Source organism: Halichoerus grypus, chromosome 2 (assembly GCF_964656455.1).
Source record: "Halichoerus grypus chromosome 2, mHalGry1.hap1.1, whole genome shotgun sequence".
In the NCBI taxonomy this organism is placed as follows: Eukaryota; Metazoa; Chordata; class Mammalia; order Carnivora; family Phocidae; genus Halichoerus; species Halichoerus grypus.
This window is the reverse complement of record NC_135713.1, coordinates 142612431-142625176: the sequence shown is the minus strand read 5'-3', so window position 1 is coordinate 142625176 and position 12746 is coordinate 142612431. Positions and strand designations below refer to the sequence as shown.

The window sequence follows — 12746 nt, the reverse complement described above, 5'->3', positions numbered from 1 at the left end:
GAGGGGTGGGGGGCGGTGAGGTGGGGAGGCCCTGGCTGGAGAAGCAGGGAGGCTGCACATTCAGGCTGCATCAGGCCTGGCCTGGGGTGCCTATGGGCTCCTGGAAGGTGGTGGCAGTGGCCATGCTTGGGGGGGGTAGGGGGCCTCCCCCAGCCAAGGCAGCTGGTCCTGCTTCATTCTACTCCTTCCATGCAGGTGGCAAGGAGGGAGCTCCCTATTCTTGTGGGTCTTGCTACGTGCTACGTGAGTACCGAGCTGGGGGCTCTGATGGCACGTCCAGTCTCGCCAACTCCAGAAGTTGGCGTTCTGCCTCCATGTTATAGAAGTCCAAGATGATGCAGCCAGGGTTGTCCAGAGACTGGCCCACAGGGAGCGCTTCACTCCCCTCTCCTGGGTCTCAAGTTGACCAAGTCCCTCCCACTGCCCTTGCACCATCAATCATCGCCCTGTGCTCGCCCCTCACCAGGCTGAGTGAAGCTGAACTGCTGAAAGAGGTCACTTTAGGATAACAAGGACTCTCTGTTAGACATCTGAATAGTTACATTGTACTCACACTGCGCTCAGGTGATGCAGTGCACAACCCCCACAACTGTACACGGCGGCCCTGAGATCATCCTCAGAGGGGTAGTCTTTTTGGAGCACAGCTGTTGAATCCACCCTCCTGAACTCTGGGACTTCACTCCCTTCTTCTGGCATTTCAGGTGTCCTGTTTATTGCTAAACAAACCAACCTTCTCTGGTCCCAAGACTCTCCTGACTTCTGGCCCAAATCTTTGGCAGTCAGATGCCTTGAAGGAGTGATCTACCTTGCAGAGCCCCTCACCTCCCACTCTCATTGGCCCCAGGCTTCCTTGCAGGTAATTCCTCCAAGGTCACTCCCCAATTCCATGGTCTCCCATGGCTCTCCTCCTTTGCTTCTCCTGGACATCGTGTGATCAGTGCTAATCTGCCCTCATGCTGTGGGAACAACTCAGGATTCTCCTGCTTCTCGTCTTCTTCCTCCCACCTCAGAAATGTGGTCTTCCCACCTCGAGCTACGACCAGGTCCTTGCCGGCACCTTCTGCCTACCCTGAGTCCGGGCCTGTGGATCTACGTCTGTCCATCCCAGTGTGGCAGGATGAAGCCCCCCCCCAACCCCAGAGTCGGAGCCCATCAGAGCCCAGGGGGACCAGACTGCCCAGAAGGGCAGTGAAGCCTGGAGGGCTGTGGGAGGTGGCAGGAACCTTGCCCTTCGTCCGGCTTCTCTCCTACCTGACCTTCCCCTGGCTTTGGCGTCCCCAGCCCTGTCCCAACCCCTTGCCAGCTCATCACTAAGGGAGGTGCCATCTTTTGCCCCATCTCCCTCCGCTTGGTCACAGGCGACAAACTGGTGGTCCACAACACGTTTTGTCTAGCCCACCATCCTTTTCTGAAGTTTCAATTAGTTGCTAGCGTTTAAAAAGTACCCGATTTCACATAAGAATCCAGAATTCTAGTTTCTTTTGAAAAAAATCAGAAGATCCGGCAACACGGGGCCCACATTCCTGCACAGTTGACACCCAGCGGGAGCTGGCCTCCGCAGGTTCCCTTCCTGTGGGACTTGCATGCCGGTTTCTGCAGTTCCAACCTTCTGGATCACCTGGCCACCGATGTCCACCGCCTGGCTTCTGCCCGAGGTGGTCCAGGGGAAGGAACCAAAAGCCCTCAGGTCTAAGTGCACCAAGGCGGGCAGAACAGGGCAAGCGGGAAGGGGGTGGGCAGTCCCAGGTGGGAGCCGCGTTCCAGCCTCTCTCCATCGCTGTTCATTGCTAGCAGCGTCCCGGGCACCCAAGGGTGTCCTGTCCCGGCTCCAGCCTGCCCCGGGGGGGCCGGGCTGCTGCAAGCGGGTGGCTTGCTAGCCGCTGCTTTGGGCCCCTCCACATCCTACTGGAGTCGGGCCCCGGTCCTGAGGCTTTGTCCTGAGCCTGAGGAGCTGTGTGGCCTGTGGGCACAGGCTTCCTTACTGACCCGCCAGCTCAGCCAAATGTGCACCAGGGGGTGGCGGCCTTGTCACAGTCCAACAGGATGTTGAGGACAGTGCAGGGGGCCCCGCCCACCGACAGGGCGGTGCGGGAATCCACGCGGTACTTCACGGTGCTCAGGCCGCCCTCCCGGTCTACCTTGAACTGCTCCTGGGAAGGGAAGGGGGAGAGGGCATGTACTCAGGGCTGTGTGGCTGTCCCCAGCAGCACCGCGGCAGTAAGCAGGAGAGCCGATGCACTGATATGGCAGGGTGCGGGATGGTGGTCCCTGTGTCACAGGTCTGCCTGGGAGTCGGCACCTACAGCGGAGCCCCTCCCCTGCTCCCCGCCTGCCCAGGCCCTGAGGTCTCGGCTGGCCCACGGCACCCAGGTGCTCATGGCAGCCCCCAGAGTGGGGACTGCGCTGGGCCAAGCAGGGGAGGACAGGGCCATCTGGGCCCAAGGAGAGCTTGGTGGTAAGGCTTGGCCCTGTTGCTTTCCCCATGTCACCACCTATGCGTCCCCAATCAGGGGACCAGTCAGCACCTGTTTTTGAGCGGCGATGCGCTTCTGGTCCCTCTTCCGCCAGGCTGGGTCATGCAGGTGGTGAAATGTCTTGTACCCAGTTGTGATTCCCGAGGGGCGGAAAAGCTAAGAAGGCCAAAGGAAGGTGGGTCAGGCCGCCCTCCCGGAGCTCTGACCCTCACTGCTAGTCTTCCGGGGTCCACCCGCCTGCCACGGGCCACAGGCCACAGGCAGGGGCCTGCACTGCCACTCGGCAGGAGAAAGGGGTGCTCATCAGGGGCAGGGCAGGGGTGGCCATCTCCAAGCCCCAGGAATCTCATCTGAGCCAGAGAAGGGAACCTCAGGGCAGCCACAATGGCTGAGGAGAGGGGGAGTCCTTGGGGGGGGGGGCATTACCTGCAGCCCGGCCCCTTTGATGCGGCGGTAGAACTCGTCATCTTCGCGGCCCCAGCCCCAGAAGCGGTTGGACATCCCGTTGCACTAACACAGAGACAGGGAGCGTCACTTGCCCCATCCTCCCAGGGGTGCTCCCTGGTCTCCTACCACTTGGGAGTCGGCCAAGGCCCCCTGTTCCTCCCCCCCCCCCCCCGCCCCCGTGGAGGTTTGAATGGACACCCAGTTCCCGCTGCCGAGCACCGCAGCCCAGTCCCTCTGCCTGTTCTAATGGGGCCCTGAACTTGTGTGAGATGACTGGTTTCTCAAAAAAGTCTGGCTGGCGGGAGAGCACCTCTCCGGGGAGCTGGTGATGGGCAGAAGTGCCGGCTCGTGCTTGACTTCTGCCTGCCCCATGCCCCCGCTTCTCCCCGGGAGGCTCTGCCCTGGTCTCTCCCTGGGGGGACGGGGACAGCTGGGCTCTGCCGCAGCACCTTTGTCTGCCACCCGACCTGGAGCTTCATTTACATAAAGCTGGCTTCAGCCACAGCCTGAAGAGAGGTGCAGCAGACGGAGGTCTGAGTCACTTGGTCCTCCCCGCCCCCCCACCTCCAGCCAAGCCCCTGACTCCGGGGTGGGCCCCTGACTCAAGTCAGGCCAATCAAGAGGCAGCAAGGCGCAGTTCTGGGACTCCTGTCTGGGTTGCTGGGGAAGGTACTTCATCTTCCACTGAACCTGGGCCTAGGTGGACGGGGGGCACAGCTCCAAGCACCCCGCACCTCGAATGTCTGAAAATAAATCCACTCTGCCGAGAAAGCCGAGCTGAGAGATGGCGGGGGAGATGGTGTCGGGGGACCCTTGTCTGAGAGGCTGGGCCAGCCACACCTGAAGCCAGACCCTCCCCCGGCCCCGCCCAGATCCGTCCAGTCTGAGAGCCAAGGAACCGGCCCCCCTCCCACCCCCCGTGTTCTGTTCTGAAGCCAGCTGGTACCGGGGCTCCCTAACCGAGTCTCCCACGTGGCTGTCTGCTCCCGGGCTCCCGCAGGCGGGCGCCCCCTGGCTCTGGGCCTCACCAGCTGGTAGTGCTGCTTGGAGAGCAGCAGGATGCCGCCCACGTAGGTCTTGTAGTGGTAGAGCGGGTGGAGCTCCGGGGAGGCCACGTGGAAGGGCCCGGCCTCGGGAAATCCGTAATCCAGCTCCTCATTGAGGGGCAGCAGGTCCACGTCGTGCATGGCGATGTAGTCCGTGCTGTTGCTGGTCTCCAGGAAGCCCACGTTGATGAGGGCCGCGCGGTTGAACCTGTGCAGGGGGGTGGCCGAGGCTAAGCGAGCGGGCGGGCGGGGCGGGGCTTGCTCTCCCCCCGACGGTGAGCAGGAGGCTGTCCTCCGCAGCACCCGGCCTGGCGCCCCACGCCGCCTTCCCTGGGAGGGCTGCCCGGCTGCATGCCCCCCCCCCCCCCCGGGCTCAGCTCACACAGGTCTACCGAGCCCCCACCATGTGCCGGAAACCGCCCGGATCACTGCAGTGCCCGCACTGAGAAATCAAAGCCCTGCCTTCTGGGAGCTGACATGCTTACAAGGGAGAAAAATAAGTACGTGCCCAGCCAGACCCCGGCGAGCCCTGCGGAGGAAAGAACAGCTGGGCGAGGAGGGGGGAGCCCGCTGGGGGGCGGGGCGGTGTTCTTTCAGACGGGGGGGTGGGGGGGCAGGGTAACAGAGTGGCAGGGGAGGGGAGTGGAGGGGATGGGGCTCCGAGCAGAGGTGAAACAACCGCCAAGGCCTGAGGCAGGAGCAGAGGGACCGAGGAGGGCTTAAGGGATGCGGTTGCGGGGGGGGGGGGGGCCCTGGCAGGTTGGGACTGTGACCCGCAGGAAGACGCAAGAGCCACCGCAGGGCTCGGAGCAGGGGCAGGACGTGCTGTGACTTGGTGTGTAACGGGGTCACGGCAGTTGGGGTGTTGGGAAGAGACGGGAGGATCAGGGGCGGGAGCAGGCAGTCGGGTTGGGAGGCTCCTACACTCATTTAGGCAGGAGACAGTTGTGATTTAGCTCAGGGGGGCGGTGAGAAGGGGGCAAGTTCTAGATGTATTCTGAGGGTCCGGATGCACCGCGTGAGGGAGAGAGGGGTTGAGAATGATTCTGAGGCTTTCTGGCCTGAGCAAGCAGAAGCGAGGAGGGGGCAGCTCCTGAAATGGGGAAGGGGGGGCGGGTGGGAAATCAGAAATGCTGTTTTGATCATGTTAAGCCTGGGCTGCCCGACATCCCCAGAAGGAGGGTGACGCAGGTGGTTGCACGAGTGGGTCTGGCGGTCAGGAGAATATGGGGGGGGTGGTCAGCAGGGTACGGGCAGGGTTTAGCGCCGTGAGACCGACCAAAAACCCCCAGGGAGTGACTGGAGCCAGAAAAGAGGACGCTGAGGCGCTGAGCCCCAAGAGCACCACGTTGAGAGGTCAGGGAGGGGAGGCTTCGGGGCACGGTGGTGGGCTCACTGGGGCTCACTGGGGCTTACTGGTGGTATCGGCGAGAGCTGCCTCCGTGTCATGACGGGGGTAAACGTCAGAGCGGAGCAGGTTCCAGAGAGCATGAGGGGAGAGAGGGAGGTTTTGCTACAAAGGGGAGCAGAGAAATGGTGATGGGAGGTCACGGGGTCTTGTCTTCTTTAGATGGGCGCTATCTCAGTGGGCGTGCTGCTGCGAGTGCCCGTTGGTGCGGGCGAGAAAGGAGCCGTGGCTGGAGCCACGTCCTTGAGCAGCACAGCGAGAAGGGGATCAGGGCCCGAGCGGAGGGGCTGGGACAAGGCATTCCTGGCACAGTGGGCGCCTAGGCCCCCACTGGTGGGCACCGGGGCGGGTTCTCTTCCAGCTGGTTCTGTTTCCTCACACAGGAAGCAAAGTAATCAGCCGAGGCTGAGGAGGAGGATGGAGAGGAAAGAGGGGGCAGAGCTGCATCAGAGAGCCGAGAGGCAGCAGGCCAGAGGAGCACGGGGCTCCAGGCAGGCCCTCCACTGCCAGGAAGACCAGCCACCTCTCCAGCCACATCCTGCGGCCCAGGGGCTGAGGGACTGATGCTACTGGTGGACCGTGGAATCCAAGCTGGGGGAAGAGACAGTGAGGACCAGGAGGGGTGGGCTGTGAAAACTGGGGCAACTGTGGCCTAAAGGGCCAGGTGGGGCCCCAGAGCCTTTGGACCTGTCTCCCAGCGGAGTGAGCAGCTTCGAAGCTGTGGTCTTGACCCGCCCTTCCCCGAACACCCACAGCCAATCCACTAGAAAGCTCCTCCCCACCACATCTCCCACAGAGCCAAGAGACCCTCACCTCCGACCACCCAGCACCCCTCTGGTGTCCAGGTAAAAGCTATTCCTCATACAGGAGCTGTGGTCATCTTTGCAAAATGGGTATTGGGGCACCTGGGGGGGGGCTCAGGTGGTTAAGTGTCCGACTCTTGGTTTCGGCTCAGGTGGTGGTCTCAGGGTGATAAGATCGAGCCCCACGTCAGGCTCTGTGCTCAGTGGGGAGTCTGCTTGGGATTCTCTCTCTCCCTCTGCCCCTCCCACCTGCTCACTCTTTCTGTCTCTCAAATAAATAAACAAATCTTTTTTAAAAAAGATAGATCAGGACCTTCCTTAGCCCCAAATCCTCCCCTCAAATTCCCGTCACACCAGCGAGAAGGGTCTACTGCTCCCCCCCTGCCCCGCCGTCGCCACTGCTCCCCAGGGATTGGGGGGGGGGCTTTCACAGGCCAGAGACCCCCCCTGGCATGGGACTCCTGTGGGAAAAGGAGGAGCCCGAGGGGCCGGGGCAAGGTGAGGCCCTGGAGAGGGGCTGCTGAATCAGGAGGCCGCCCCTACCTGAAGTGGTCCACCTGGTTGAGCACGTAGATGTGGTGCTGGATCTTCTTCCTGCTCAGGAAGCGGTGCATGTGGGGCACAAAGACCAGGAGCTCCTCAAAGCGCTCGCGGAAGGGCACTAGCACGGCCAGGCGGTGGGGGCCCCAGGATGAGTCTTCTTCCCAGTGCTCAGGAGGTGGCTCGGGGGGGCAGGACCGGGGTGGGCCCGGGGTCTCCTGCCCTTGTCCCCGGGCTGCCCGGGCCACATCACCGGAGCAGCTGAGCTGCAGCCAGAGCAGGGAGAGGAAGCCCAGTAAGAGACAGGCAACGAAGAGGTGGAAGACGGAGCACTTCCGGGGGAGGCCGCCGGGGAGCAACCTGGACCTGGGACAAGAGCAGGGACAGGGTCAGGAGGGCGGGTGGCACAGGGGGCCCTCTGACAGGCCCCTCCTCTGGCTTCCCCCGAAGTTGGGTACAAGGACCGGTCTGCCCCAAGCGCCTGGGAGTTAGTGCAGAAGCCAACACTTGAATGCTTTTGTTCATGCTGCTACCTCGCATCAGAATCCTGCTCACTGCTCTGGGCCCAGCCTCTGTCACGCCACCTCCAGGAAGCCCTCCGTCCCCGGGGCAGAGCTGCCCCAGTTTCTTCACACACCCTTACTTTCTGTGAGTGAGTCCAGGTCAGACCAAGAGCTGCTGCAGGACAGGGATGAGACTCCTTGTGCCTTGTACCTGCCCCTCCCCAGGACAATGGCTGGAGGTCCAAAGCCCGAGCCGACGGCAGGAGTGCTGCCTTAGAGATCCCATCCGCTGCCTTCCAACCCCGCTCCCCTGTCAGTTCACCCCCAGATGAAACCTTGGCTTCATCCTGCTTCTCACACCAGAAAGGCCCCCAAGGCAGGGGCCGGTGCCGATATCCGTCCAGGGAAGAGACTTGAGTTGACTCTGGGAAGATCGGATCTGCCCCCAAAACAACACAAGGCCCAAATGGCCAGTGGCAGTTCACTGAATGAGTCTCAAAGCTTCAGTCCAAGGGGCAGCCCATGCGACAAGAGATGAGAGACGGAAGAGGGAAAGAAGATGCAGGCCGGGAATGGAACCCAGGCTGGGTTTAGAAGCGGCCAGTGCCCCTGAATGGCCTGGACACTGAGGGAGTGCTCGGAGAGGCTGCTCTCTAGGTTAGGAAGGTGGGATTCACCTGATCCCTTTGCTGAGGATAGCAAAGGAGCTGAGCAACCTAAGAAAAAGCAAGCTTCCTCGATCTACTCCCCCTGCAATAACCTGCAAAACACTTGGCTTTATTGCCTTTAGGAGTCACCAGTTAGCTGGCAGGCGGCACAAATTCGACCTGAGTTGCTCCCTACCACTCACCCAGGGCACACGTGGGGTAACCCAGAGCTTCGCCACTCACCATAGTCCTTCCTGCTCCAGCCCTCACACAGTCCGCGGTGCCCTTCCTTATTTTATCTGCCTGGAAGCCCGCTGCTGATCCTCTGGGGCCAACCTCCCATGTCATGGCTGGCACGGTCCCTCTCCCTCAACTCCAACGCCAGGGCCCGCAGGGCCCTCCCCTCAACGTGGGCACAAACTGATAGAGCACTCCCTCCATGGCCTCTGGGCCTTCCATCCTCGGAGCTCTTAGCGATCTGTAATCACTTGTGTCCCTGCTCGCTGTCTTCCCCCGCAGGTCATCAGTTTCTGCCTGCGGCCCCAGTTTAGACAGCAGAGGGCTTGCTAGGTGAGTCACGGGAAAGGTTCAAGCTGTCAAGGACATGCTTTAAGTCACACACCAGAGCCAGAGCAGCTCCTGACTTTCTCTAGAGCACAACCTGGAAGCCCGCAGCCCTGCAGCCAGGTCCCACACACAGCAGAGAGGTGGCCAGGTAAGACAGGGCTTCTGACTTACCCCCCATTGTCCTGTGGTAGGGCTCTCCGCTGGGGAGGAGCGGAGCCCAATCCTGCCAGTGGCTTGGGAAGGCTGGAACCTCTACAGATTCTCTCTCGCCCTTGGGGCTCTTTCTGGGGGTGGGATGTAGACCGGGGATACGGACATGAAGAAACATCCCACCTTTGGGAAAAGAAGCAGTGACTGTTATCCGGGGGTGTGGCATGGCTTGGGCACTCTGTGCAACTTCACAGGCTGTTCCTTCAGTCCAGCTTCCCTTTCCAGGATCACGTTCTCATAGGCAATCCTATCCTTTGGGCTCTAAGGGCCCAAATCGCTGAGCAACTGAATTCAGAACCAAATCTCAATTCCTCAGGACAAGTGGACACTGAGAGCTCCTGGCGCCACCTGGTGGCAAACTCCAGATCCGCAGGCCCAGCAGCTCCCAGGCCCTGGGGCACCCTGCTCTGAGGGGCAGACCAGAGGAGGTCTTTTTGTCTCCATCAGTCTATGCCCAAGGCTAGAAAAGGCAGATTCAAATCGAGGCAGGCTGGCTCCAGAGCCAGCACTCTCGATTGCTACACTAGCCTGCATTGGTTGCATGGACCTTTGAACCCCCTGGGTCCAAAGCAGGAATTGACATGGGTAACTTTTTTTGGGAGCACAGGTATGTTCCAAAGGTTAATGGAAAGGGATCAGGAAATGGAACTTCTCCTCCATTACCTTTCCTCTCTTTCCTTACACAAATCTTAGTGATACAGGTCTGAATATCAGCTGCTCTGGTTAACAGCACTTCCCAACTGCAAAGGGACCTGTTAGACACGTCCTCTGTGCCAGGCACAGTGTCAAGAGCTTTACGGATGTGATCTCTTTTAATCCTCATGCAGCCCTGCAGAGTAGATATTATGATCCCTGTTTCAGAGATGGAAAAGCTGAGGTCAGAAAGATTAAGTGATCTGTTCTGGGTCACATGGCTATTAAAGAGGATTGCCGCCCAGGACTGACTCCACTGTCCAGGCTTTCCTTCTCTTATATTCCTGTCTTCCGACTTCAACACCAAGTCGGAAAAATCCCCCAAATGAAAGAGTTGTGCCCATTATATTTCATAATCTTTTGGCACCTGGCAAACTCAAGAGACATACAGGGAATGAGGTGTCATTCACTGGGTCTCCGGAGACCCGCTATCCGGTGTTCTGGGTGAGAAGAGTTTTGTGGGCACATCTTAAGAATGAAGTGTCAGTGTCCCCCCCAAATCTAGACAGGCAAATGACTCCCCTACCCTGATTCTGCTTTAGTGGAGAACATCACTAGCTAAGGTCTGGATCCAGCTCACACCTAACCCATGGAGCAGGTCCCACTCGAGTACAGCTGCACCGGAAATGAACCAGCATTACGTGTGCGGAGTGCCTAGTATGTGCCAGGCAGGGGCCTGCCAGGCACAGCATCCAGAGCTTCGGTCTGGTCGGAAAAGCTTCTGGGCGGTCAGCAAAGGCTGGGGAAGCGTGAGAGAGGGTAGGGTCTGAGGCCACATGGACGTGAAGGGGGGAAGCGGGAGACCAGAGACAAGGCAGAACGACCCTCAGGGGCCAGGGGCAGACAGAAAGACAGAGATCCAATGGGGAGAGGTCAATGGAGTCAGAGACCCGCACGAAGACAGACGCCAGTGGAGAAACACAGACACAAAGAGACCCACATGGAGTGACAGAGCCTCGCAAAGCGAGGGACAGAAATTCACAAGGGGAAGTCACCGGAGAAATACAGACCCGCGGAGGAACGGAGACCTGCGGAGCGACGGAGACCGCGAGACACAGAGACCCACACGGAGAGACGGCGACCCGGACCCAGAGAGAGAGACAGGGACCCACAAGGAGAACCACAGACCCTCAGGAAGCCCCGCAGACGGGGACGCGACGGCCTCGGGCTCCTAGATTCCGCGGGGCGGCCCGGAAAGGATCGGCACCCGGGAGGACGGGGCCCGGGCCGGCCGCCGCCGCTCACCTGCCATCCTCCCAGGGCAGCTGCGCCGCTTTTCTCCGGGAGGGGAACATCGTGGGGGGAGGTGGCGGCGCATGGGACTCGAGCTCCCAGCCCGGCCGGCCCGGCCTCCCGGGCCTACGCGGCGCCTCCGCCTCCCGCCCCGCCCCGGCCCGTCCGCCCCGCCTCCCGGTCCGCCGGGTCCGCCGTTCCAGCCGCGCCGTCCGCTCCCCCAAGCCGCCGCGTGAAAGGTTCCGCGTGCGAGGAACGCCCGAGCGCTCCCACCGCGGGACCGCTCAACTGCCATGCCGGGGACCCGCTTGTTCTCCCGAGAAACAGAGAGCCCGGAGGGGGCTCAAGTCACTGGGCCGGTGCTAGACTTAGTTAGACTCCAGGCTTCCAAACCGGCGCTCTGGGATGACGATCCGCACCTTCCTCCTCTTCCCGGCCCCAGGTGGTGGTGCATTCTTCCTCCGCAACAAGCCAGGAGGGGGGCAAGGCCAGGCTCGGGGCTCAGCCTCGGGTCCAGCAGAGACCCCAGGCCCTAGGGGGCAAGGCACCATCCCCTTCCACCTGTTTCCTCACTTGCGTGGATAAATAGTCCCTGATCGACGTGGTTGCTTGGGTTGAAGGACAGGCCAACATACTTGGTAGAGTGCTGGGCACAGTCAACCCGATGTCAGTGACAGTTATTATGCAGGAGGGGGGCACTTTGGTGGAGTTGAGGTGAGCACTGAAGGGCGAGTATAAAACGAAGTTCTTATACTTATCTGCCCTGGCACAGTGGGAACTTACCCAGCTGGGCCAGCCTCCCACCTGGAAAAAGACAGCAACAGAGCTCGTGGGGCTTGATCTCCCCTGCTCTTAGGTAAATGTGAAGTTCCCTAATAAATAGCTAACATCTACTGAGTGCTTACTAGATGCCAGGCATGGTTCTAAATTCTTTACTCTGGTTCTCTCATTCAGTCCTTACGAGTAGTGTACTTGTGCCCACTTGAAAAACTGGGGCAGAGAGAGGCAATTCAGGGTGTAAACCAAGATACCTTGGTTGCACAGTTGCTGCTTCCTAAAGGACTTTACTGTCGGTGAGGAATTTAGTCACCCCAGCAGCCCCCTTTCTCCTTTAAACCCAGCATATACCCACCAGGGACCTCGCTGCTAAACTCTGCATTGCACTGCACCCTAGAACAGAGCTTTGGCAAATGCAGCCTAGGTTCGCTGATGACACAGGGGAGGCTGAGGCTGACCCCTGCAGAGACCAGTCCAGGAAGGCCAGTGACAGAAGCAGGGAGGTGGGACTGTGATCTGAAAGCACAAGCCCACCTCAAGGGGACAGCTGCGATTCGGTCCAGCTAATTGTCACATCAGAATGAAGCCCCACTAGCGTCAGATCTGATTTGTCTCAAGAAATCAGATTTCACATAAAATTTAATGTCAAATGGTGACACCCACAGTCATGTTGATAATCAGCACCATATATGATGGAATGAGACTGGCACATTTTTAGTCTTTCTTTCAAAAACTCAGAACTCCAGTCTAATCATGAAACAGCAGACAAATCCCAATTGAGGAACATTCTACAAAAAACCTGAACTGTACTCCTAAACTGTCAAGGTAATAATAAGCAAGGTAATTCTGAGAAACTGTCACAGCCAAGAAGGGGCTAAATGTAATGTGGTATCCTGGATAGGATCCTGAAACCAAAAAAAAAAAGGCTTAGGCAATGGCTAAGGAAATCTACATATGGTATGGACTTCAGTGAAAAATAATGTATCGATACCGTTTCTTAACAAATGTGCCATACTGATGCATGACATTAATAGGGGGGAACTATTTTATACAATTTTTCTGTAATTCCAAAGCTGTTCTATAAAAGCATCTTGTTTTTAATGTGGAGGAGGTCTAGGTGGCAATATGAGGTCAGATCACATCCTCCTGGCAGTTCGAGTAGTCTGCAAACTCGTCCCCCCCCCCCCCCCAGTCTCTTTCTCTCACACTGCTGGGTTAACCTTCCTCAAATTTATCTCCATGGGGGCTGCCTGGGTGGCTCAGTCGGCCTTTGGCTCAGGAATGATCCCAGGGTCCTGGGATCAAGTCCTGTGTCTGGGGAGCCTGGTTCTCCCTCTGCCTGCCACTCCCCCTGCTTGTGCTCTCACTCAAATAAAATCCTGGGGCGCCTGGGTGGCT

General features: G+C 59.3%; 1 protein-coding gene and 1 long non-coding RNA gene across 5 annotated transcripts; one reads left to right on the top strand and one right to left on the bottom strand.

The window, feature by feature from the left end:
- Positions 1-1462: 1462 nt before the first annotated feature.
- On the bottom strand, positions 1463-10738 carry B4GALT7 (beta-1,4-galactosyltransferase 7). 4 transcript variants are annotated; one of them, XM_036066045.2, is made up of 7 exons: positions 10584-10734; positions 8607-8768; positions 6722-7084; positions 3950-4175; positions 2901-2984; positions 2526-2630; positions 1463-2150 (listed from the first exon to the last, which is right to left on the bottom strand). In XM_036066045.2, exons 1-7 carry the CDS (start codon positions 10631-10633, stop codon positions 1995-1997), a joined length of 1146 nt encoding a protein of 381 aa, XP_035921938.1. In that variant the 5' UTR covers positions 10634-10734; the 3' UTR covers positions 1463-1994. The 4 variants fall into 4 exon arrangements, with proteins under 4 accessions (XP_035921938.1, XP_035921947.1, XP_035921956.1 ...); XM_036066054.2 differs by lacking the exon at positions 2526-2630 and having other exon boundaries at positions 10584-10738; XM_036066063.2 differs by lacking the exon at positions 8607-8768 and having other exon boundaries at positions 10584-10738.
- On the top strand, positions 4225-6478 carry LOC118519007 (uncharacterized). Its single transcript, XR_004908963.2, has 2 exons — positions 4225-4467; positions 5759-6478. It is a non-coding gene; the product is annotated as an uncharacterized LOC118519007 (long non-coding RNA).
- Positions 10739-12746: the final 2008 nt, after the last annotated feature.